The sequence below is a fragment of the Leptonychotes weddellii genome, chromosome 6 (genome assembly GCF_054177405.1).
Source record: "Leptonychotes weddellii isolate Sample4059 chromosome 6, ASM5417740v2, whole genome shotgun sequence".
In the NCBI taxonomy this organism is placed as follows: domain Eukaryota; kingdom Metazoa; phylum Chordata; class Mammalia; order Carnivora; family Phocidae; genus Leptonychotes; species Leptonychotes weddellii.
Genome location: NC_138374.1, coordinates 115335624 through 115361552, shown reverse-complemented (window position 1 = coordinate 115361552; position 25929 = coordinate 115335624). Strand labels below are relative to the sequence as shown.

At 53.2% G+C, this 25929-nt stretch overlaps 1 protein-coding gene across 8 annotated transcripts in view; it reads left to right on the top strand.

Moving 5' to 3' along the window:
- PIK3C2B (phosphatidylinositol-4-phosphate 3-kinase catalytic subunit type 2 beta) overlaps positions 1-25929 on the top strand; it is a 63823-nt gene that overhangs the window by 6300 nt on the left and 31594 nt on the right. For 6 of the 8 annotated variants that reach the window (XM_081825059.1, XM_081825061.1, XM_081825060.1 and 3 more), the window contains 7 exons: positions 16274-17306; positions 20567-20667; positions 21287-21441; positions 21767-21887; positions 24983-25094; positions 25258-25337; positions 25689-25752. In XM_081825059.1, the coding sequence (XP_081681185.1) occupies positions 16362-17306; positions 20567-20667; positions 21287-21441; positions 21767-21887; positions 24983-25094; positions 25258-25337; positions 25689-25752 (1578 nt within the window). In that variant the 5' untranslated portion in view covers positions 16274-16361. Of the gene's footprint in view, positions 1-16273; positions 17307-18582; positions 19168-20566; positions 20668-21286; positions 21442-21766; positions 21888-24982; positions 25095-25257; positions 25338-25688; positions 25753-25929 lie in introns of those variants that run through there. The other 2 variants (XM_081825065.1, XM_081825064.1) reach the window with 2 other exon arrangements.

The following is a 25929-nucleotide window of genomic DNA, read 5'->3' as shown; positions in this document are numbered from 1 at the left end:
ACCTGACGCTCTCCTTAGTGCACAGGAGTGAAGAAGACACAGTCCCTGTCCTTTTGGAGTTTATGTTCTGGGAGACCTTAGTTCACTAAGAATAAATTAAATCACGCTTCTTTATTTTGCTGACAGGGATTCTATACTGGTAGATCAGGGAATTCCTCATAGACAAACTCTGGCTGAACTTAGGGAAAGTTTGAGAAAGACTCTTGGGATAGTCCTACGGGTAACATAGGGTAGAGGCAAAAGGTGGGTTAATTAATGGTTGGTCAATTCTTCAACGAAAACATCTTCAGTGCCTCTGTTCCCTCATTCTTATATTCATTGATTCATCAACCGAAGGGCAGTATAAATTCAGTATATAGGTAAGAGTATGGCTTTGGGGCCAGATTCCGTGGGTTCAAAGCCTGGCTCTCGCACGTACTACTTGTTTGATCTTGAGAAAGTTACTTAATTTCTCTGTGCTTCTTTTCCCTCATTTGTAAGACGGGGAACATGATAGTACCAGGGAAAAAAAGGCTGTGGTTAAAAATGAAGTGAGTTCGTTAATAAACTACCCAGAACACTGCCTGATACTTCGTAAGGGCTTAGTAAATGGTGGTTGTTATAATTGTGTTATAGGGATACAAAATTAAATTCAGTATGGTCCATGACCTTGAGGTAACCACATTGTACTCCAGAAACTGCAGGTGAATGGATGAACTGCTTTATGGAGCAGGGTTATCCTATAAGCTTACTATGAGGCAGTTGTCTCACTCCAAGACCTGCTATAATCTGAGGCAGCATTTCAGAGAAGTATAGAAGCTAGGACCAGGGTGCTTAATATTTTGGGGACCTCTAAACTCTGAGAGTAGTAAATGCTATGGGGTATCAACCTGGAAAAATAAACTACAGTTTTGCCTTCCGCATTCAGAATCTAATCCTACAGCAAGGGGGTGTTAAATGTTCTGCTCTGGGTTGGTCTGACCACCCTCCAAACACAGTACTTAACAGCTCTGTCCCTGGTGTAAAACATTGTGTTGAGCATCGTGGGGAAGACAAAGATAAATAAGAGGTAATTTTTATTCTTAGATTAATGGGCTTATGTCTCTGAAAATGCTTTGTAACTATAAATCACCCACGTGGATAAAAATTATGTTTAATCACTAGTAGGAATAATGCAAAACAATACAAATGCTGTATGTGTTCAGAGATGTTCAAAAAGAGAGCAAAAGTCACTTTCAGTCATAGGAGATGAGAGAAGCCTCAAATAGAAGAGCAGGCACTTGTAGAGGGCGAGGCAGAGAATATTCCAGAAAGCACTAGCATGACTGAAGATTTGTGGGAAAACTCGTGGCCCTGGGAAATGGTTAATAACCATCCGCATTTGGGGGGCATGCAGGGAACTGGGCTGGGACTTAGGGTGGGGAGTCTTGAAGGTCTGATAAGGAAGGGGAGAGACAGAAACCTTTTCCTTAGAAGGATGACACGAACACAGCCATTGTGCAAGGTTATCTTGACAGTGGAGCGTGGATGCTTTAGAGGTCAGCGGGGAGATAGACCTCGTTAGAAGGCTGTTTCACTTGTTCAGGTAAGAGAAAGAATAATAATTTTTGGTGCCTATTATGTGCTTTCAATAGGTTATTTCACTTAAGGAAAGCAATCCAAGGCTTGGAAAGGAATGGACCAATTGGAGAGAGATTGGAACGGGGAGGCTGGGGGATTTCCTTCCCTGGAGGTAGACTGGTTGTGCCTCAGTCTGGAGAGAGGACTGGAGTGGGAGCCTGGGACGGGCCTCTAGTTTCTAGTCCCACTTCTGCCACTGACTAGCTGTGTGACTCCAGACAAGTCATTTTTCCCCTCTGGTCATTGGTTCTCTCTCTTTTTTATGTTTTCATTTGAGTATAGGTGACACACGATGTGACATTTGTTTCAGGTGTAAAACATAGGGATTCAACTTCTCTCTGTGTTATGCTGTGCTCACCACAAGTGTAGCTATGATCTGTTGTCTACCATGCTAGTACGAAAGCATTGACCAGATTCCCTGTGCCCTTTACTCCCATGACTTACTCATTCCATAACGGAAAGCCTGTATCTCCCACTCCTCTTCACCCATTTAGACAATTGGTCATTTGGTCCTCTTATCTGCAAAACGGTGGGTCGTCTTTTGTTCTTTCCTTGTTTATTATTTGCTTGCTTTTGAGTGGCTTGGGAGATGAAGAAGTGTTTTGGGGTGTGGGGGGAGAATGTGGAAGTGTATTGGGGTAATCACCAATGTCAGCTTGCACTTCGGTAAACTGGGATGTGCCTGGGTCCCATTCTTTTTTTTTTTTTAATTTTTATTTTTTATTTGCGAGAGAGAGAATGAGAGACAGAGAGTATGAGAGGGGAAGGGTCAGAGGGAGAAGCAGACCCCCCGCTGAGCAGGGAGCCCGATGCGGGACTCGATCCCGGGACTCCAGGATCATGACCTGAGCCGAAGGCAGTCGCTTAACCAACTGAGCCACCCAGGCGCCCTGCCTGGGTCCCATTCTATGGGATGGGAAAAACACTATGAATTTTGGCCTCAAACAAGTTTCGACTGAATTCTTGATTCTACCGTCTACTAGTTGTGTAACCTTGGGTAAATTACGCAGTCCCCTTCCTGTTTTCTACTTCCCTCATCCATTAAATAAGGATATTAATATCCACGTGGGAGGATTGTTGTGAGGATTAAAGAAGACAATACCTGGCACAAAATTGCGGAGGGGAAAAACAGGTCTCCTTTCCTTCTGTTTCTGTGCTGCTCATATTCACTTAGCCTCTCCCCCAGCCCTGCCCCCTTCTCCTCTCTCCCTTTCACCCAAAGTATGACACCTCCATTCCAGTCATGACGGCAGACTTGTCCCTGGGGGAACGAACTTGACAGACTCTGTAATGGTGTTTACATACCTCGGAGTGGTATTTCTGCAAGGTGTCTGTGGAACGTCAGCCCTGCTAGGCCTGCACACACGGTCACTCCCTGGCTACACTTACCCAGCTGCAAAGTGATGTCAGCTAATCCCTACTGAGAATGGCCTCTGACGGTTGCTACCCTGGTGGACCCCGAGTGAGGGTCACGTGGGCAAGGCCCCATGAAGATGGGACTGGTGGGATGGGGGTGTGCTAGCCTGTGCCAGGTGGGTAGCTGGTCTACCCCTCTGCCGGTGTAGACTAGGGCTCTATGTTATGGACACCTCTGTCTCCCTTGGGACCTTCCTGGGCGGCGTGGGGCATAAGAGATAGGAGAAAGCATCAGAGCATGTCCAGAGCACACCAAAAGGAATCGCCATGACTCCTTGCCCTACTCCCCCACCCCCTAGGTCACTACCTGCTTAGAAAATAAGTCTTCGTGGCCCCTCTGCACAGATGAAAGTTGTTGTTTAAAGGCCGTCTAAGGCAAATGTGCTGTTCTTGTGCCCCAGACACCAGGGTCACCATTTTAATCTGTTGTGTCACATACCGCATCAGAGTGTTAAGGAGACACAAGGAGTAGAAGTAAGGAGAAATTGGAAGGATGGACCAGGGAAGGCTTCTGAGGCTCTTGAGTCAGAGCTGGAAGAGGAGAGACAGAAAGCAGGGAGGAGGAAGGAGCCTCCAGCTGCACCCAGGACTTTTGAGGCCCTGAGAGTCAGCTGGGTGGGGAAACAGGGCATGGGGAGTCTTTATGAGGCTGTCAGTGCAGATGGGTCCGACTGAGGGCACTGGACCCACTACTGGGACAGGGGTGACCAGACTGATATGGGGAGTCCTGGCTGGGATCTGGTACCACGGGACACTGCCTGCTGCCTCCTCCCCAGACCCCCATCTATGTTTCCCTTTCCCTGTGGTTTGGGGATTCTGAACACTGAGAGTCCATCTTGGGGAAGGTCTCAATCTTAGTTCCCTCTCAGGGCCCTGCATTCCGAGTATGGTTTCTTCTTTGACCTGGGTAAAATGGAATCCTTGATCTCTTTCTAGGTTCAGTGTCCTTAGCTGACCCTGAGCAGGATATCCTGCCTGTTACCAGGAAAAGTGGAGGGGAACTTCGTGGCTATGGGGGAAGGCTGGTGGCCGCTTGGGTCAATCTTGGCTGACAGTAGCCAAGGCCTGGGATTGGAGGGGGCAGTGACTTAAGAGACAAGCTGCCTGCTGGGCCGCACTGAGGGGGACACGTGTTCTGGACAGGGGCAAGAGACGCCTAGGCCTCAGGCGCTGAGACCAGAGAAGCCTTGAAGAGGCATGGCCAGCACCAGAGATCCACCCCGCCTACCTTTTAATGGATCATTCCTCCCAGGCCACTAGAAATTTCCCTTACCACTTCCAAAATGGGTTGGGTTGGGCACTCCTCTCCTCAGACTCTGCTTTTTAAATGCAAATGTTCAATGTCCGTGGGCGAGACTAACACCTTGGCCTCTAACACCCCTGTGTAAATTAGTATCAGATGTTCAGGGTGTTGTCTTTGTATGTGTGGGGTTTTTTTCTGGGCTGTAAGATGGGGGCTGCTTGAGAGGGGCACCGCTTTCCTTTCCTTTCCCACCCTGGTCTCCAGGGACCCCAGGGCCTCTCTAGTGTGCCCTGTCTTAAGAAATAACCGACAACCTCTGAGGCCTGCCAGAAGCTAGGTGGCCTTTGGGCCAAGGCCCTCCTGGGCTCATCTGCCTGGTGTCCCTTCCCTGGCATTCTGGCTCCCTGGTGCCCTGCGGGCCTGCCTCCAGTGTATTGGAATGTGGACGGGGAAGGCCCAGGAGCCGAAAGTTCCTGTTTCCCTTTTTCTTCCGGGTTCAACCTTCTACTTTTCTCAGACTTCTTTGCCAGTGACACTAAGATTGTGACTTCATGGTGTCTAAGCCGGCTTCCTCTCCTCCCCTCCCCTCTCCTCCTCAAGGAGCTGATGAGGGTGGGAGCAAGGTGGAGGGGATGTGTGTGTGTGTGGCGGGGGGAAGGTATGGGGGTATGCAGGGGCAGATGTGGGTAATTGTGCAGGGTGTGGGGGGTTGTAGGAGGTATGCGGGGCATGGAGAGTGTGGGGTGCATGTAGGGGTGTGTGTAGGGTGGGGAGGGTGGTTGTGGAAGAGCTAGGTCTCAGGGGATGTGGAGGGTGCACGGGGAAGGGAGTGAGTGGTGTGGGGTGCGTGGGGGAAGGTGTGGATGTATGTGCAGTTTGTGTGATACCATGGCTTCAGGACCCTGAGAATGACTAGTTTATCAGAAATTTTCTTGATCAGGGGAGTTAGCACTAACTGAAGACACTCTTTATTATCAGATCACGTGTCTAGATTGCTGGTTTAGGGACTATGTTGGCAGACAGACAGTGGGCAAGGCTCGTGGAGTGTGCAGAGCCTTCCTACCCGGAGGGAGCAGGGAGCTGGCCCTGGGCGTGTGTGTGGGGTCTGGGCTTCAGCTCAGGTTCCCATGGAAGACTAGCTCAGCCTTTTTCTGCTTGACTCCTTTTGCCCTCCTCCCAGCCAAGCAGGTGGCGCTCAGCTGCCGGCAGCCCACTGCCCACACAGCCTGTCCCTGCCCCCGGCTCTCACTCAGGCTTACAGGCAGTCGCCCCCAACCTTCCCATGGACAGCACCACTGCATGGGGGCTGCAGGCCCAACTTTCTGCACTCTGTGTGGAGGATAATTCTGGGGACCAGTTTTCCGGGTTCTTCTCATCCTCATCCTGGGGTTCTGGCACATCTGGGCCAGGTGTGTACTTGTTGGGGGACAGCCCAGGGCTGGGGTCAGGATTGTTCCTGAGTGTCAGCACCATGTAGCTTCCCCACATCGGGTCTGTGGACCCTTCCCCACTCTGCCACAGCTCCAGTGTGAAACCCAGGGCAAAGTCACCGACGCTTAGTGGGCCTCGGTCTGCTCGTCTCTAATAGACAGGAGGACCCTGTCATGGAGAAGAGAGAGAGCCTTTCAGATGTCCAAGAAGTTGCTACCAGAAAACAACCAAAGCATTGTTAGCATTGAATTCATTGGAAATGCTCCCTAAAAATCCAAGCTCTGATCCCCAACAAGGATGTCCTTCTGGAGGAGGTCCCACTGGCAGTATTCAGTGCACTCTGGTTAGTCCAGTGCCTCGGCAGTTACCCCAAGATACACCCCGTCCCCTTGCCATGGGCTCGGGCCATAATGTGAAGCGCTGCTCTGTCCTTCTTGCAGACTCTGATAGGTTAGCCCCGCCCAGCCCGGGACAGGCTGCCTGCTGGGCCGCACTGAGGGGGACACATGTTCTGGACAGGGGCAAGAGACTCAAGAGACTTGAGTCCCGCATGAGGACTTGGGCAAGAGCACGGGAGCAGTGAGGTATCTCCACACTGCCTCTCATCTCTTCCCTCTGGTGGGTCCTCCAGGCAGAGCAGAGAGACTGGTGTGTTCTGTTCTCCCTTTGGTGCCATGGCTGGATGGGAACAGTAGTGACCTGCTTTCTGGATTCTGTTTAATGGGCTGGCCGCCTCCAGGGAGTTTCCCCAGCCCACACAGGAATCCTGGAGAACTGGATTCCAACGGACGCAAGCTCGGGAAGCTGGACTGGAGATCGAGCTGCAGGTGACAGGGGACAGCACAGGCCTTGCGGGAGGCCTCGGTTTGCAAGAAGCAAATGGCACTGTGTAGCAGAGCTGAAGAGAGGAGGCAAAGGCCGTGAGGGCAGCTGTGTGCCCATCCCCCACGCCACCCACTTTCTTACATCCTCCTCCCAGAGGGGCTTCCTTTATACTTCATGGGGTCTCCCATACCCTCAGAGAGATTAAGGTTTTTTAGATGTTGGTGTTTGGCAATGTTGGGGTGGTTTTTCTGACACGGGATGGGCTGGTGTGAATCTTGTTTGTAAAGAGCTTTCCTTAGGAATCCTCTCAGCTGGAGACCAGGATTGGCCAGGGAAGGTCACCCCAGGGAGCTCCTTCCCCCCCTCCCTGTCCCCACCGCCATCCTGTCCCACTGCCTTTCTCTGGAGGGCCAAGAAAGCTGGAAGAGTAATTCTTAACCACCGTGCTGCTTGCAGGGAACCCAGCTGATCAGAACTAGAAGGGCTGGTTCTATGGGCTGCGGTGGCTCAGGGCAGGTGGGGAGGGTTGGTGGGGGGTGGGGGGGTGGAGTTTCAGACCAGACAGAGAGGAGATGTGGCTGCTCTGGCTCCCGGGATGGTTCCTGGAGTAGAGAGCCATATGCTGCCAAGACCTTTCTTCCTTCTTTGCCAGGGGTTCCATTCAGCTGACTGCCAGCTCCCAGTGTCTGATCTACATCGAGAGCTCTAGGAAGGAAAGTTTTGAAAGGAGCCACGAGCTGCCTGAACTCTTCCATCCCTGACTTTCTTCTTACTCAAGTCCTCAATCTGCAGGGTTTGTGGTAGGATCGGTGATTTTCAGGGCGTGTGTGTGTGTGTGTGTGTGTGTGTGTGTGTACAGAACCAAATGCACCCATGGTTTCTGAGCTGGGATTGAGGACTCTCAGGCTCTGAATGCAAACCCAGCCCTATCTAGCCATGTCACACAGGCTCCTAGCACCCGTCTCTGCGCTCCTAGGACCCAGAGAGCCCTCTACTAACTCAACTTTGGCTTCAAATAAGTGGAATGCCCAGGGTAGGCCCAGGGAATCCAGGGATGGAGAGTTAGATTCCAATAGCAAAGACTGAACCATGTGGGGCTGCTTTAATCTGGCCAAGAAGATGCTAGAGAGGGGCTGGGTGAGTAGGAAAAAAGCACAGACAGTCGTTTTCTGTCTTCCCACACTTGGAACCAAGTGATAGCCACAGAGAGGGAACATAGACAAGAAAAAGACCTTATTGGTGCATGTAATCCAATGATGGGCCTGACATCAAAGAAACTCGCAGACCTGTGCACAACCTATAGGTTTTCAATGCAGAAGCCAGGATCAGGTGGATTATCTGTTGGAGGGAGACAGGGAGTTGACCTTTCATATACACTTGCCTGTTGGATTCGTGACACAAGGCACGCTAGCCTTCCCTGCTAAAGCTGAGCCTCTGGGGGTGGGGGTGGGGGCAGGGTCGTGGTAGGTGGGTCAGCCCGGCAGCAAGTATATGGAGCAAGGGGTGGGGGATGGGTCCCTGGCTACAAAGCCAGTGGGATTTTGGGTGTGGGTGAGTGTGGGTGTTGGGGGGTGGAGAGGGGCAGGGGTCCTCTGAAGACAAAACTCTGGAAGCCAAAGGGTTTAAGTCTGAATGGCTTCTAACTCCTTGACCCATTTATTCTGAGAGGAGGTGCTGAAGGTCCCTTCCTAGGTAGTCCTAGAACTAAGTCCTCTTCCATTATTAAAAACTGCTAAAAGGTGGGATGCCCAAGGCTGGGGGCTTGAGACCCTTCATATATTTTTTTACCATCTTGCTTGACGGCTCGCCATGTTCCCTGCCAAGACATGCGGTGCTTCCCTGCTTTGTGCCCCAAGGGAGGGAGGGGATTGAATTATTTACGCCTGTCACCTTTGCTAGATGGTAAGCTCCCTGGAACTGTGCTGAGGTCATCTGAATGCTTCGAGGACAAGCATGGCGCCTGCCATGTAGCTGGTACTCAGTGGCCATCAAGATTCAGTTCTGTGGGTCTGGGTGGGAGGAGATGACCCAGACCCATCAGGCTGAGCAGAGCCCTTCTGAAAAGGCACCCTCCCACCAGGCAGCAGGAGGCCCGCTCTGCCCACAGCTGGGATCACTGCTGGCCCCTGGGGCCCCACCCTCTCTGGCACAGGGACTGAGCAGAGCCAGTTCACTAGAGGGAGTGTCCTCTCCTTTCTCTCCGCCCTTGACTCCAGACCATTGTGTGGCTCTGCCCTGACCCCGTTTCCTCCCCCACTGGCCTCCAGCCATCCTTTGGCAGCCCTGTGGACTATTTGGTGCCTGGTGCTGCCTAGACCCTGGCACCGACCTGCTCACCCATAAGCATGCCCTCTTCCTTCACCAGCTGACTGCCTGGGGCTTGGTGGGGTCCCCTTCCCCCCACTTGCCTCTTGTCTTCCTGGCAGTTCTGAAACTGTGGTCCGTAGGGTTAAACCTGGCAGCGTATCTGTATTGCTTGGGAGGCTTTGAAATGGTCAGAGTCCCTGGATTCACCCTGCTGAGTCAGACCCTCCAGACGAGGGGCCTGGAATCCGTACGTTTGGTGAAAAACTTCCCAGATGACAATTGTGAGCATTCAGATGTGGGCTGTGTATTAGATAATATTATCGTGTCAACCTTAAATGTTGTGGGTGTCCTAATGGAGTCCTGTTTATGTAGGAAAGTGTCCTAGTTCTTCAGAGATTCAGGCTGAAGTGTTTAGAGGTGAAGTGCTTGCATCTTCCTTGCAAATGGTTAAGCAGAGAAAGAAAGCGCGCCGATGTGGGGAGGTGTAGACGGTGAGCGCTTGCGGGTGGGTGGTGAAGGGAACCTGGCTGAGAGTGGTCTCCCGGACAATTTGCATCTGCTCTCTGAAAGATGGACCTGAGAAAAGAACACAGCTAGTGCCACCAGGGTGGGCAACTCCAGGGGGTGCCATTCTCATGGTTCTCTTTGCTGTGGTCAGAGGGTGGCACTCATAGACTCCAATGTGGGGCTGCCCCCTGGAGTTGTGCAACACCGTAGTAGTGACCCCAGCTCTCTCTTCCTGGATGGGCTGCAGAGACCCCGGCCCTCACCACTCCACCTCTTCCCTGGGACCTACGTGAATTTTTTTTTTAAGGTTTTTTTTTTTTTTTTAAGATTTTATTTCTTTATTTGACAGAGAGAGACACAGCAAGAGAGGGAACACGAGCAGGGAAGGGAGAGTGGGAGAAGCAGGCTTCCCACTGAGCAGGGAGCCCGATGAGGGGCTCCATCCCAGGACTCTGGGATCATGACCTGAGGCGAAGGCAGACGCTTAACGACTGAGCCACCCAGGCGCCTCTACGTGAATTTTTTCCAGAATCCCCGGGAGCCCTTGAGGACTAAGGGAACAGAGCAATTTCTCATTTGTCAACCCAGCAAAGGCTGGGGGAGAGGGAGCTGAATTGGGAAGGGGAGGGGGAGGCGGGAATCTGATTCCTAAAATGCTTTCTGTCTCCCCACCCGTCCCAGAAACTGAAATTTGGGGCTTGAGTTCTTTCGAGGAAGCCAGCTCGCTCCAGCTCCAGGTCGTTGGGAATGTTGCTCCTGACTTCCGTCTTCCCCCCCTGCTGCGCATGGCTGCGCTCTGTACCTTCACTCCACCGTCGGGGGTGGCTCTCCTGGTCCTGCTGCTTGTCCGCCTCCTCACCTCAGGTCCCTCAGCATCAGAGTGAGCAGAGCCGGTGTGGCCCCTGGCGCGGGGGACCTGTCAGCAGGCTGGGCCTCCTTCTCTGCACGGCTGACACGCAGTCTGGTGGAGTCCTGGCCAGGCGCCAGGGGACGGTGGTTAGAGGGGGGTAGCTCGGCTTTCCTCGTCTGAATTCCAGTTTTGGAAGAACCTCAGGAGCCAGGCCTGCTGGATCGCCTGTGGGCCTTTCTTCTCTTTCCTCCCAGGGCTAAGGCTGCTCTGGGATGTGACTTTGGAGTCCTCTGAGAAATTTGACTCAAGGAAACCAATGGGTTAGAATCAGAGGCCCAGAGCTGGAAGGCATTTTGTGGGGTGGTCTTGTCTGTCCACCCACCCTGTCCTTACAGATGCCAAACCCAGCCCAGTGAGGTGATACCCAGTCCCGTGTTTGTAGGACCCAAGGAAGGGCACCAGCTGCCTCCTGATCACTGGTCTTATGTCTAAAAACCCTTTCCACCAGAAAGTGCTGTCTTTCCATCCCATTTCAAGTACGGTTCTCAAGGGAAATGAGGTGAATTGGAACTTAAGGAGCGTAACGGTGGTGGTGGGGTGATAGATCCATACCTATTTAATTTTGAATATACTATTTTAAGACTGTATTTGAGGTATGTAAAGGGTACTATTGGGAGCATAAAGAAGCAGCCCTTAGTCCAATCTGGGGGTTCAGAGAAAGCTTCCTGGAGAACGTGATGTCTGAGCAAAGTCAGCTGGGTGAGTTACTTGAGTCCCACATGCTGAAAGCAAGAGTGATTTGGGAAGGGCATGCCCAGGGGAAGGAAGATGTTGAACAAAATCAGGGAGGTATTGAGTACCTGGCAATGAATGGCTGAGAGGAAGATAGGGCAGGTGATAAAGGATTTGTAAAGGAAGCAAATAGAGAGCTTTTGAAGGGGTGGGAACAGGGAGTGGGATGATCAGGTTTACCTTTTAGAAAGAGCCCTCTGGCTGTTCTGGGGAGAATGCCTTAAGCATTCTCCTTAAGGAGGGGCAGATTAGGAGGAAGAACTGTTAGGAGCCTATTACAATAGCTCAAATGGGAGAAGATAAGGGCTCAATGAGGGCTGCTGCCCTTGGGATAGTGGGAACGACTAGATTCTCGGGAATACTCATGAGGAAAAGTCGCTTCACGAGGAAGACTTTGATGACTGGCTGTGGGGGCCAGGCAACGGACGAATCTGGAGTGGCTGTCGGGTTTCTAGCTGGGGTGACGACTGGCTGGTGCCCTTTGCTGAGGTGGGGAACCAGGAGAGAGGAGAGGTTGTGGGAAGGGGAAGGACAAGGTGGTAGTTCAGTTGTGGACATTTGGGGCTTGAGATATGGGTGGGCATATCAACTTGAGGGGCGAGATACCCCTTTGGATACGCTCTGACACGAGTGGAACGAATAGGAGATGAGAGACAAGGTTGCCCGAGCAGAGGGTGTAAATGGTGGCTGAGAATGGAGTCCTGAGCCAACACCAACATTTCAGGGGTGGACAAAGGAAGAGCAGGACCAAGAAGGAGGGGGAGAACAAGAAAAGAGTAGTGTCACGGAAGCCAAGGGGTAGAGGGTTTAGGGAAGAAGGAAAGGGTCTAGAGAGCAAAATGTAGTAGCCATGTCTGGGCAGATAGAAATGCCTGTGGAGGGGCACCTGGGTGGCTCAGCCCCATAAGTGTCTGCCTTTGGCTCAGGTCATGATCCCAGGGTCCGGGGATCAAGCCCCTCGTCTCCCTGCTCGGCGGGGAGTCTGCTTCTCTCTCTGCCCCCTCTCTTCCTGCTCATGCTCTCTCTCTCTCTCTCTCGCAAATAAATAAATAAAAATCTAAAAAAAAAAAAAAAAAAAAGACCTGTGGAACTGGATGGCCCTGGGCATTGTTGCTGGGGCAGTTTTCGTAGAAGGATGGGGACAGAAGCCAGATTACAGTGAATTGAAGGGTAAATGGGAATTGAGAAAGTTCACGGGTCTTGTGCTCTTGTAGAGCTTAGCTGGGAAGGAAGACAGAGAAGGTACTGGCTAGAAGGCAAAAAGGCAAGAGAAAGTGCTTAGGGTGTAGGGGTTTTTGTTTTGTTTTGTTTTGTTTCATTCTTTGTTTTTAAGGCTAGAAGCAGCCTTAACATGTTTATGTGCTGAAGAGAGAGACCCCAGTAAGGAGAAGAGGTGAAGGTACTGCAGAGGGAAGGGAAGCTCATGGGGCATCCTCCTGGAGGAGATCCAGTGAATGGGGCAAGAGCACGAGAAGGTTGTACCTCAGCAGGAGGCAAGAACCCACTTCCTCTGAGACTGAAAGGAAGAAAGGGAGACTGCATGCAAGTGTGGATAAATTGGTGTGTAAGAGAGGCAGGAAGTTAGAAAATTTCCGATGGCTTCAGTTTTCCTCTTCATAATGGTGCCTGGCGGAAGGAAGGCAAATCTTTATTTATTTATTTTTTTAAGAGAGAGAAAAAGCACTCATGCAAGTGGGGAGTTGGGGAGGGGCAGAGGGAGAGAGAGAGAGAATCTCAAGCAGGTTCCACACCCAGCGCAGAGCCTGCCATGGGGCTCCATCTCACGACCCTGAGATCATGATCTGAGTCCAGATCAGGAGTTGACAACTTAACCAACTAAGCCACCTAGGCGTCTTTTTTGTTGTTGTTGTTGTTGGTCAGATCTCTGTTTATTGCAGAGAGAAAATGGATGGAATTTAGGGTTAAAAGCATGGATGGAAAAACAATGGAAAAGAAATGCCTTCTATTTTCAGTTGAATAGGGGTCTATAAACTTGTTTCTAAAATCATTTGATTTGTTATTATTATTATAGTCATGAGTTGTGTATCACGGGTCTGGTCCTGCAGGTTAAAAAGCCTGATGCAGTGCCCAGTGAAACCCAAGAAGAAGCTGTTCCTATGAGCTTTAGAGCCATACCAGGGATGGAATTACCAAACCCAGACAGAGCCTCCAGAAAGGAAAGATTTGGGATCACACTGGACTCAAGGGTGGCACAGCTCTACTCCCTGTGCCTTGTGTTCAGCATGTTCAGGACAGAGCAATTGTTCCTTCAGCCACCCATGACTAGAAGAAGGAATTTCTATTACCGTAGGCCAACCAGACCCAGAAGGTTCTGTCAGAGGTCCCACATCTGAGTGGAGAAGAGGTAAAGATAAGAGGGACTCTGTTCCTGAGGTCACAGGCCCTGTGGCCCTGGGTTGGGACAGAAGACTCTCAGCAGAGGTCCAGCCTCTTTGGAGGTGGGTGACAGGCCAGCCCTGAGAGCACAGGGACGGTGTGTCATATCCCTATGGGCCTTGAGCTCCAGGGGAGCAGCGCTGAGCCTGGGGTCCCAGAATCAATGTACTAATTAATTAGCCTCAGGCACCGACTGGAGCGCAGAGATGCTCAGGGGCTGAGTTGCCCATGGGAACAGAGGCCCAACCCCCCCCCCACTCTCCCCCCCCCCGCCCCCGGGATTCCTGAGCATCAGCCTCATCCCAGGACAGCAGGTGTTCAGGGCACGTCCCTGCTGTCCTGGTGACAGGACCCCAGTCACACTCGATGTCCCTGGTGTTCACTGCTGATGGGAATGCCTCCTGGAGATTGTGACACCAAGGACAGCTGGGTGAGCACAGGTTGACCTGACTTCTGGAAGGACAGAGAAGCCCAGAAATGGCAGAGTCCAGGAAATTGTGCAGCCAGAGAGGAGACAGCCGTGTGTGTGTGTGTGTGTGTGTGTGACCAAAAATGAGGCCCCGAGTCTTAAACACTCTCTGGAATAAAAGGCTTGGTCCAGCTTGAGCATTTATCTGGTGTCTCCTGTCTAAAGTACTAGGACCTTTTCCTGGGACCAGTTTCCCAAGTCCCAGGAGCTGTGTTCTGGGTTTCTCCATCTGCTCATCCAATTCCTTTGAATTTCAAATGGTAAGACTCCCTCTTACCCTCTGGGGGTAAAAAGTAATCTATAAGAAGTTGTTGAAGGGTGGACAAACTCCACAGGCAGAGAGCCACTTGCTATGGCCCGAGACTGGGCTTGGGCTATTCAGTCTTTGGGGAACTACTTGCTAAGATTCTCTAAGCTAGCCTCAGCCCTCCAGGCCAGGGTTCTGAGCCTGGGCCTGACGGAGACACCAGGGCCCTGGGCAGGCACCTCAGGTCAAGGGATACCTTTGTCCTAACTCATTTGGGACCTGCTAGAGCTTGCCGCCCGAGTATCTACCTGAACCTTTTTCCTTCTGATGTTTTCAGATTTCTTTTTTTAGGAACAACATGCTTCATGTTGATTACCTGCTGGGTAAAGCCGTACAATACAATGAATCATTTTTGGGAATTGTATGAAATCGTGAACTTCTTGGGTGCTGGCGCTAAGGGTCAGAAGTGGCCACTTCACACTCGCCTCCCCCAACCTAATCTGAACCATATACATACAGAAGTCTGTGGTTCTCAGCTTCGGCTATAGACCAGAATCTCCTGGGGTTTTAAAAAATACCACTGCTCTACCGCAGACCAATTAAATTAGAATCTCTTAAGAGTACCCAGGCATCAGCACTTTTAAAAAGTGCCCCCGGTGTTTTTAACGGGTAACCAGGGTTGAGAACTGCTGGGCCAGGCTAGCCTGGTCCCGACAACCGTTCATTCAGTGCTATCTTTGTGTCATGGCCTCTAAAGAAAAGGATACCAACTCTGGAGTGTGTGAAGGGGGCTGCTTGCAGCCAGGACCAGCTGGCCTGGGGGTCCTGCCTTCCTGCCCGGCTTCCTGAGGGCCAAGGGGAATCCATATGGCACACCTGTAATCCATCAGGTACCCGGCTCTCACCTGTTGCCAGGCTTTGTTTTATTGCTCATGTTGGTGTATTTGGGGAGGATCTTAGTGCAGTCTGAGTGGTTACAAGGTCTGTTTCATTGGACTCTCTTTCACTTTATAGCTTTATTGAGGTATAATGGACATACAATAAACTGTCCCTATTTAAGGCATACAATCCGATTAAGTTGTGACATATTTATATAGCCGTGAAACCATTGCCACAATCTAAGGAATATATTTGTCATCCCCAAAAGTGTCCTTTAAGCTTCTTTGTCATCCATCTCTCTTTTCCCTTCTTCCCAGATAACCACTGATCTCCTTTCTGTCACGGTAGATAGTTTTCGTTTTCCAGGATTTTATATAAATGGAATCCTACATATTCGTACTTTTTTGTCTGGCTTCTTTTACTCAGATATAGTTATTTTGAGATGCATCCATGTTAGTGCATGTGTCAGTAATTCATTCTTTTTTGTAGCTAAGTTAGTGTCATTTTGTGGACATAATCACATTTTTTAATTCATTCCCCTGTTGATGGACAGACCTGGGTTTCCAGTTTGGGGATATGACAAATAAGGCTACCATGAATATGCATATGTGAGTCTTTGTGCAGACATGTGCTTTCATTTTTCTTGGATAAGTGACTAAGAATGGGATAGTTGAGTCATATGGTAGGTGGATGTTTACCTTTTCAAGAGGCTGCCTGTTTTCCAAAGTGGTTGCCCCACTTCACATTCCCCACCAGTGTATGAGAATGGTCCTCTTTATTTTATTTATTTGTTTGTTTGTTTGTTTTAAGATTTTATTTATTTATTTGAGAGAGAGACAGTGAGAGAGAGCATGAGCAGGGAGGAGAGTGAGAGGCAGGTTCCCTGCGAGCAGGGAGCCCGATGTGGAGCTTGATCCCAGGACCCCGAGATCATGACCCGAGCCAAAGGCAGACACCCAACCAACTGAGCCACCCAGGCACCCCAAGAACGGTCCTCTTTAAACGGATCGAAGAGCCCCTGTTTCCGTCTTCTCTTGGCTGATGTAAGGTGCCTCCTTCTTTCCTCGGGATACACGGGAGAGAGAGGAGGGTGGGAGCAAAGGACCAGACATCTGTAGATGAATGGAAAGGTGGATGGATGTATTCAGTAGAGTTGTATTGGTATCTCTCTTTTTCTCCATCTTTTTGTTTCTTTCCATCTGTTGTAGCCACTGGAGAAGCAGGCAGCGGCCCAGATTATGTCACCCAGGTCACATTATTAGGTTCAAGTCTTTTTGTGGCTGAGTGATATTTTTAACCCCTCACCTGCAGGTGCCCAGACACCATGCCAGAATCCTGTACACCTGACACTGGGAGGAAGTAGAAGACTTCCTTGTCTCCTCCGCTCCCCGTCCTCACCATGTCTTCGACTCAGGGCAATGGGGAACACTGGAAGTCCCTGGAGTCGGTGGGCATCAGCCGCAAGGAGCTGGCCATGGCCGAAGCCCTGCAGATGGAGTACGACGCGCTGTCCCGGCTCCGGCACGACAAGGAGGAGAGCAGAGCCAAGCAGAACACAGACTCCTCTCTCATCAGCTGGGAAGAGCCTGTCCTAGACTTCTACAGCAAGCCGGCAGGAAGGCAGAAGGACCTCAAGCTCTTACGTGGTCTTTCTGGCTCCGATCCTACCCTCAATTACAACTCACTCTCCCCGCAGGAAGGGTTATCCAACCACTCTACCTCCCAGGGCTCCCAGCCTGGCCCGGATCCCTGGCCCAAAGGCTCTCTGGCTCGAGACTATCTCTACATCTTTGATGGTTCAGATGAGGGGCTCTCTTTGTCCCCGGGGGACATAGGACCGGGGGACATAGATGGCTCTTCCAAGAAACTGTCCCCACCTCCTCTGCCTCCCCGCGTCTCTATCTGGGACACCCCTCCGCTGCCTCCCAGAAAGGGGTCTCCCTCATCCTCCAAGATCTCCCAGCCCAATGACATCAACACGTTCTCTTTGGTAGAGCAACCTCCGGGCAAACTGCTGGGACGTCGCATCCTAGAGGAGGAAGAGGAGCGGGGGGGTGGGGGTCCAGGACGCCTCCTGGGGCCTGTGGACTATGACGGCATCAATGATGCGATCACGCGGCTCAACCTGAAGTCCACCTACGATGCGGAGATGTTGCGTGACACTACCAGGGGCTGGAAGGAGGGCCGGGGGCCCCTGGACTTCGGCGGCAAGGACAGTCCTGGGAAACCCGTGGCCCGGAGCAAGACCATGCCCCCTCAGGTGCCGCCGCGCACCTATACCTCCCGCTACGCCAATGGGAAAAATAAGATCCCAGGCAAGAACCGCCGGATTTCCGCCGCTCCGGTGAGGACCTCGTTGCGTTCCTTCTGCTCTCCTTTCCAAGCGCCATTCGGGAAACAGAGTAGTCCTTCTTTCATCTTTGTTGTTCCAAATCCAAATCTGCTACCCACTCGCCCCGTTAGTCCTCTCCTCCCCTCTGCCCCTGTCTTCTGGCCCCTGGGCCCTGGCTGGGGAGAGGAAGAGGGGCACCAGGGGAGATGGGGCTCCTTTTCAGGGCTGAGTTTTGTGCCCAGACAGCGCTTGCGGGGGGCAGGTGTTTTGGAATCTTGGCTCCTAGCGTGTGCTCACTTCCGGAGGTAAGGATGGTACTGGGCTGAGGGGCTTCGTGGGGACTCTGTGGCCAAATGGCCTTGTGGACTGGAGCAGGTTGCTTCTGCTTTCTGACCTGCTTTGCCCAAAGTGCTGCGTGGTGATAGGCTCAATCATGGCATTAACCAGTGTTTAGTGCTTGCTGGTCACCAGACCCCGGTCCAGACCCCTCAACAATCCTGGACTGGATAGTCCAAGGCACACAGCTCTGGTCTCTCTTGTTCCAAAGCTTGCTGGTTCTTGCTCTCTGTCTTCTTCTGTCTCCCTCTGTCTCTCAGTCTCTCCGTCTCTCTGTCTCTCTACCCCCTCTGTCTCTGCCTTTCTCTCTCTGTCTCCTCTCTGTCCCTTTGGTTCTATTTCTATCTCTCCCTCTGTCTCTCTGCCTGTCTGTCTCTCCTTCTCTCTCTCTTACTGTGGGGAACTATACAGAACAAGATTTACCATCTTGGCCAATCTGACGTGTACAGTTCGGTGACATTAGCAACATTCACATTGTTGCGCAGCCATCCCCACCGGCCACCTGCTTTCACAGTGAAAATATTTAGAAAAGATATGCAGTGTGACAATGATCATTTTGCTTTTATCCGTACACAGTATAAAATAGCAAAGTAGCCACACGGAAGTATGGGGTAGGTTCCAGGACAGCTTTGATCTTTTTTCTGGTTTAAAAGAGTGTCAGCAGCATCTCCATGGGTGGGACCTGAGGCCACTTGGAGTTTCACCCTTGGTTCTGGAGGCCCCGACCCCAGAGGGAGTCAAGAGGTATCTTACAGTCAGTGGCTTCCGTAGGAACAGCATTCCACTTCATTCCATCCCTGTTTCCTCCTTATCCATTGTCTAAGAGACACGGGGGCTTTCCCGCCCTGTGTCCCAGCAATTGGGATCCTTCACAACTCTGGGAAAGTCACGTGGTCCTTCCTTCCTGTGCTTCTGCTAAGAGAGTCCCCCAAAGCAGAATCGGCTTCTGGGAGAAGTCACGACTCTGGAGCTCAGGGCTTTTTAAAGGCCCTGCTCCGAGAGGTGGGGCTGCTCCCGCTATTTATAGGGACAGGGAGATTCCTGTTCCCAGCTCCCAGTTCCTCACCCAGAGCGGGGCCTGCTCAGAGTCAGGTCACCCGGGTAGGTGGTCACCTCTGTCGCTCCCTATCTCTCTTGCCTCCTTCCACCACCGCACCCTTCCCCTAACCCCTGCATGTCACCAGGGTTCTGGAGGGAGCTTGGTCCAGAGTGTCCTTGAAGAAGCTAGGACAGAGCAAAAAGCTCTTGCCAGTTCTTGGGGAGGGGGGGAATGCGGCCTTGGTCGTCCCCCCCTCAGCTCGGGGTGGGGGCTCATCCCACCGGGCAGGGGGGCCTCTCGGACCATCGGCCCATCCCGCCACCCCGCCTCCACCGGGCTTTCAGACAGAGGGACCCTCCTTATCCCAGGCCTGCGGAGCCGGCTCTGGAAATGGTCGGCTCCAAATGCCAGCCTGGTGCCCCCGCTGCGAGCCTTTGCCCGGCAGACCCCCCCAGCCGGCGTCGGGTGATGCCACCAGGGCCTGCCAGCCGCGCAGACGTAAGTGGCTTTTGTTTTCTTACGGAGCCAGGGGGTGGTACTGAAGGGCATGGAAATGGCCTTCAGTAGCCACTCTGTTCTCTATCCCCCTCGCCTTCCCCTCCTCTCTCTGTCTCTCTGTCTCTCTGTCTCTGTCCCCCCCCTCACTTTTGTGGGTTAATTGCTGACACTGGCACTGTTGCTGTGAGTGGGACACAGGCTGGAACTTGGCAGAGCAAGGGCCTCACGTGCCAACCGCCCCCGCTGCGCCCTCCCCTCTGCACCCCTCCACACTCACCCTGGGAGCAAGGCTAATGAGAGGGGTCACTCAGAGGAAACAATTTGGATATTCAGATGAGGCGCTCAGTGGCTGCCGTGGGGCCCTGGGGGCCGGGAGGACAGGAGGACAGGAGGACAGCCAGCGGGAGGGCGAGAGGTGAGGCATTGCTCCGAGCCCAGGCCGCGCTCCCCGGAAGCAGCTGCTGGCCGTGGCCGCGGTACCGGATGCAGGCTGGGCTCCATCTGAGCTGCAGCGGCGTCCCCGTGGGCTGGCCTGTCAGGCAGGAACCTGCCAGGCCCCAGCTGCCCCCGCCACTTCCTCCTCCCTAGGGCCCCTGCTGCGGGCCTTGGCCGAGAGCTGCTGAGGGCTTCTTTAGCACTCGCCCTGTGCTGGGAGACAGGGCGCGTCTCGTCTGCGAGAATCCCCCCCACCACACCCAGGTTCCCGGGTAGAAAGTGGGGCCCAGGCAGGCTCCCCGACATTCCAGCTGAACTCTCGGGAGCCAGGAGCAGCTAAGCCTTCTCCAGCTTCTCTCCTGCCCAGAAAGCCGCTTTGATGCTTTCTTCCTCAAATCGCATTGACCGAGAAGGCACAGGCCGGAGTCACCGCCTCCATCTGAGGGCTCTCGGTCTCTCTCTGCTTTGGGTCCCTGGGGCTTGCTGTGGATGCTGAGGCCTTTGTCCCGGGCCCAGCTTCCCTGGGCACCGTTTGGGCAACCCACTGGCCCTGGACCCCACGCTGGGATGGAGACAAATAGCTGCCACACCCCTTGGAGCACCCCAGAAAGCCAGCCCAGGGACCGGCAGTGCTGTGTGCTGCCTAGCCTGGGCTGAGCTTGTTAGATGCTGGCCGCCCCCACCCCACCCTAGGAGGGGAGTTTTGGCCACATTCTTGTCCATTCCACCCAGACTTCCAGCCTCAGCCAAGGCTGCAAGTTCTCTTTTTTCCCCCTTGGCTCCCGGTCTCCTAGGACAGCAGATAAAGATACTCCCGGATTTCCCACATTTTCCTGTGCCCCTGAATGTTCAGTGCTTAAAAAGCCTCTACACCCAGAGTTTCAGGGTTTAGATCTGGGAGCAGCCTGTGGGAAGGGGGTGCCGTGAGGGAAAAGGCACTGAGTCAGCTGCTCTTCTCTTAAAGGTGGACTCGCGGCGCCATGCTGTTGCCAATGGCCATGAATTGTTTGAGGTCTCAGAGGAAAGAGATGAGGAAGTTGCTGCATTTTGCCACATGCTGGATGTGTAAGAGTTAAAGAATGGGGTGTTGGGGAGGGCTCTGGGGGCTGGGGAGGAGGGCCAGCCCACTCAGAACTTTTCTCTAGGAAGGAAGAAGAGCCATATTGAATCAATCTCAATTCACGGCTATGGGGTATTTCCTACAATAGGTGTTTGTGGGCTTTTTGAAATCTTAGAAGTTTCACATTTTGGGCAAAGTTTATCAACCATTGATCCAACAGACAAATTATCCCGGTGGCTTCAGGCTCGGTTGCCCTCAGGAGCAAATGCACCCTGGATGGAGCGAAGAGTATATTACCTGGAGCTAAAAGAGAAAGGAAATGGAGCCGGGAGAATTTCCCACTGAATTGAGCACAGAAAGCTTTGTCACTGTAGAACTTAGAACTGTCCCTGCCATGCAGCGGGGCTTGGGAAACATTTTGTAGCTGTAGCAAATGTGTCAAGAACATGGCTTCCCAGAGCTGCTTCCCCACTGCCCCAATCCCGGGCTGCAGACCTGGAGGGCTGGGCTGAGCAGGGACAGAAGGGACCTTGGCCTCAGGGTGGGAGGGTTCCAGCAGGTGTCTTCTCGACTGCTCTCTTCTGAAGGCACAGTGAGGGTCCTTCTCCCTCTCTTTCTGTACAGCCTTCGATCTGGCTCTGACATCCAAGACTACTCCCTCACCGGATATGTCTGGAGTGCTGTCACCCCGAGCCCAGAGCACCTTGGGGATGAGGTCAACCTGAAGGTGACCGTGTTGTGTGACAGCCTACAGGAGCCACTCACTTTTACCTGCAACTGTAAGTGGGGAGGGCGGATGAGCATCCTTTGAGGTGGAGCAGGGATGGCTGTGGTCTGGACTACAGGATCCTTTGACCTCAAGTCCCACCCCACCTGTGGCCCTGAGGGGCAGTGGGGATGCTCCTCTGGGGGACTGGCTCTGGGGCCAGCTTTAGGGGCCCACGGTCATTTTCCCCAAGCCCAAACTGTGTGTTCGCCTGCTTTATCTGGATAGCCGTGGTGCTGGAGAATGTTTAGCCAGGAATAGGGCGATCAGCGTGGGGATGCTGAGCCCCACCTTCCCCGGTTCCCCCCATCATTGCTCCCCTGCCCCACCCCTTACAGGTTCTTCCACTGTAGACTTGCTCATCCACCAGACTCTGTGCTACACCCACGATGAACTGAGGGATGTGGACGTGGGGAACTTTGTGCTGAAGCCCTGTGGGCTGGAGGAGTTCCTGCAGAAGTGAGTGAACTGTGGGGAAAGCGGGTAGGAAGCGGCACCTGCCTTCGGCGTGGTAGGATTGTCAAGGGGCTTCCTCGGGGTGGTGCTGGGCTCACGGCCTGGGGCTGGCAGCCCCTCCCTGATCCCACGGCTGCTTTCTGGGCACACGCACAGCCACGTCGCACTTTCCCCAGGCACTCTGTCTTCCAGCAGGGCTGGCCGACTTCTGAGCCAAGTCTGCTGTGGAAAGAGCTTGGAGCTGGGACCAGGCAAAGACTAAGTCATATCTGCTTGCAGACGTCTGTGTGTGGAGAGATGTGGGTGTGGGGCCGAGGGGCGGGGAGGGGACTGTCAGGGGCTACTTCTCCTAGATTGTGTGTCTTTATGGTCAGGGGCAGATGGAGGACTGGGCAGAAGTGCCCTTGCGGAACTTAGGGGAAAAATTACAGTTGCTCCCTCTTCCCCGTTTCCCTGCCAATAAGCCTTTCCCCCACTGGCATGTGCAGCTGGTTATCCAGCAAAGGCTTGCATCCAGCTCCTCTCTACCCAGTGCCCTGGGCAGCAGGCAGCCTCCTAGAAAGTCTGATGTGGACCAGCTACAGCTCTGCCCCTTCCACTGCCCTGGGGCTCTGGGTGCTGGGGTGGGAGTGGGAGGGAATACACCCTTCTGGGAGTAGGGCTGTGGGCAGGCTCTAGAATCAGCCAGAAGGCAGCAGATAAGGAAAAAAGAGATGTGCTTTCCTCCCCAAGCCTCTGGCTGCCTACTGCCCACTTCCCCTGGCCACGCAAAGAAAGCAGGCCTTGGCGGTGGGGAAAGGAGGGGCCTGGGTCTCAGTTCTTAGGAGTGCTGGATGAGCACCACCACTGGCTCGAGATGCAGGGATGCTTCACCAATGGCCAGAGCAGTTCTTTTTTTTTTTTTTTTTTTTTTAAGATTTTTATTTATTTATTTAACAGAGATAGAGAGAGAGCACAAGTAGGCATAGCGGCAGACAGAGGGAGAAGGAGAAGCAGGCTCTCCGCCGAGCAGGGAGCCCGACGCGGGGCTCGATCCCAGGACCCTGGGATCATGACCCGAGCCGAAGGCAGCCGCTTAACCGACTGAGCCACTCAGGCGCCCCTGGCCAGAGCAGTTCTTGACTGGTTTCTTTCACCTTGGGGAAAGGAAGGGCAGGGCCCTGAGTGGCACCGCCCCAGGAGCACTGTTCAAGTGTGTTCAATGTGTACTCACCTTCCGTAGAGGCGTAAGAAGGGGTCCTAGACTCAGGGTCTCCTGGCAGAGAGCACTCCAGGCACTGTTGTAAGGGAACAAGGGGCATAATGGATCACACCAGTATGGCTGGTTTGGGTTCTAGCTTGCCACTTACTAGTTGTAAAACCCTGATCCTCAGTTTCTTCCCTAAAACGTACTAAGGACTGCATGTAAGAAGGACCCAATGAGCAGGGAAGGACCAGCCCAAAGGGAAGAGAGCATGGGGATCCAGATCAGCTGGATACTGTCATAGTCCTTGAGCCCCCAGGGCCAAAGATGGTAGACAGGCTCTCAGGTTCTGAGTTCCTGCGAAGATCTCGCTGGAGTGTTCAGTGTGAGGTGCAACCGGATCAGTGGTCCTAGGGTCATGCCCCTCCCACTCTAAGCTGAATGCACACAGAGGAAGGCCTTCCACAGAGAAGGTCAATTAAGTCCCCAGGGGACCCCAGTGTCCATGACTCATGGTCCCGAAGTCCCCTCTTCCACGGAGGCTCTTCTCTTCCCTCCCACCCAGCAGAAAAGCCTGGACCCCTGAGTACCAGACAGCTGCCTTGGGTGGGGGTGGACAGACCCTCTGGGGGTTCCAGAAAGCTGCTGGCTCCCAAGGAAGCCCTGTGGTTTCCTACCCTGGCTGAGCAGGGGCTGATGCTGAGGGGGCGTGGTAGGTCCAGGATGCAGGCTGCTCTCTGATAAGAACCTTGAGACGGTCCCAGGGGAGGGCTGGTTTCCTGCTGCCTCCCCCACCCCTACCACACTCTTCCTTCCTCCTGGGGCACTCCCACCGGACCCCCCTTGCCCAGCCTCTCCACCCCCAGGGTTTAGCTCCAGCTCAGCCTTGGCAGGTTGGGGCCTAGATCTGAGGCTTGGCCCCTCAGGATGTGGAGAACCCCTTCAGTCCCAGCTGGACCCAGACTGGTCTCAGGCCACCACCTCTTGGGTTGCTGCACAGACTCCTCCCCTTTGCTCCTCTCCTCTCCTCTCCCCTCCATTTCTGGCCTAGATTCCCAGCTCTGCCGAGGAAGGAAGTCCCTTTCCGGCTTCTGTTACCCAGCTGCTGGGACCCGGCCCAGGCCTGCAGTGCTGGTCTGCAGGACAGACTCCCTCTGCCCCTTCTCCTGGGTTTCCTTTCTGATTATGATGTGATTTGGGAGGGAGGAAAAGGCTGGGTCACAGAGGGACTCCCGAGGCCTCCTCTGAGACTCGGGTCAACAGGGTCTCCTGTGTTGTCACTCAAGCAGTGAATGGCCTGCAGGTGGGTGTTGGTCAGGAAGTCTGTAGAGATGTGTGTTGTCATTCACAGCCGGACAGGACCCACGGATGAAGGGGTGAAGAGATTTTTTTGGGCTCGGGAATAACAGACCTAGAATCTTGGTGGGTTTATTTGGTTGGCCTCAGCACCCCAGTCGCCGATGGTAAGGGGGCGGGAGACTGAGCACCACAGGGTGGGAAGAGTGTCGCTCAGTGAGCTCCATTCCCCAGCTGGAGCACAGGTGACTTCCAAAGTTCCTGTATACCAAAGCTGAGAGAATGGGGTTTAATCACCGCCCTCCCCCGAGAAGTCTCTGTACCCGACTCCCTCCAGAAGGCCCACCCCTGGAGCAATCGGTGATGATGATACAGATAATAAATGCCTAGGAAAGTCAGCGTTTATACAGACCAAGGTTACGTGTATTAGGTGGCTTTTCTTTAGACAGACTTCTGTTTTTTTCCCTGAGCTCTACAAGGACATTTTCCAGGAGCCCAGGTAGTCCCCCCCCTTCACTGCCCGCTTCCTCTTATTTCTCTCTCCCCAAGGTTAAGGTATACATCTCCCTTCCCACTGAGTGCCCGGGGTGTTAATGGTCTTGTCCCCCTGTTCCACCAGCAAGCATGCCCTGGGCAGCCACGAGTACATTCAATATTGCCGCAAGTTCGACATCGACATTCGGCTACAGATGATGGAGCTGAAAGCTGTACGCAGTGACCTGGCCCGGACGGTTCGTGCGGGGCGGGGCGGGGGGGGGTAGTGGATGGCTGCACAGGGATGGGGAGGTGGGGTGGGTAGAAGGTGATACAGAGCACATTCAGTGGGAGTAGGGTAGGAGCGCCGGGTTATGATAAAGGTACCGCTCCTCTCTGAATAGGACGCTTCTTACACAGGTGAATGATGACCAGAGCCCCTCCACCTTGAACTACCTCGTCCATCTGCAAGAGAGGCCAGTCAAACAGACCATCAGCAGGTGAGCGTGGGTGCCATCTTGGATGTGGGCCAAACAGGAACTGGGAGGGGACCCCAACGGATAACTTGCTTGCCTTTCTGCCAGTGCCAGGGGTTCTTACAGGTGTCTGGGATGAGACCCAAGAGTATTCTAGGAGGAGATCCCCACTCTAGGGTGTGTTACATCTCTTCCCTCTAGTACTTGGCCATCATTCTCCAGGTGAGGGGTGGTGAACCTATAGAAAGAGTGGGAACCCCTTTAAACTAGAGCCTGAATCCTGAGCTGTGGGGAAGGAGGGAGAGAATGGGTCTCCCAGTACCTTGGGTCTGTCCTGACCTCTCCTATGACTTTTCCCTGTCCCCAACTCCCCAGGCAGGCCCTGGATCTTCTGTTCGACACATACCATAATGAAGTGGATGCTTTCCTGCTAGCTGATGTGAGTATCCATCGTGGGGCTGGCCCAGCTGCCCAGAGCTCCTCCCCTGCTTTCCCAAAGTCATCCTGGGATCAGCCAGCCCTAAAGGGATCTGGAGTAGACATTGAAGATCTATCAGCAGAGCACTTCTTCCCATTCCCCTAGCCCATGGGCAAACCAAGGCTGCTGGCTGTTGGG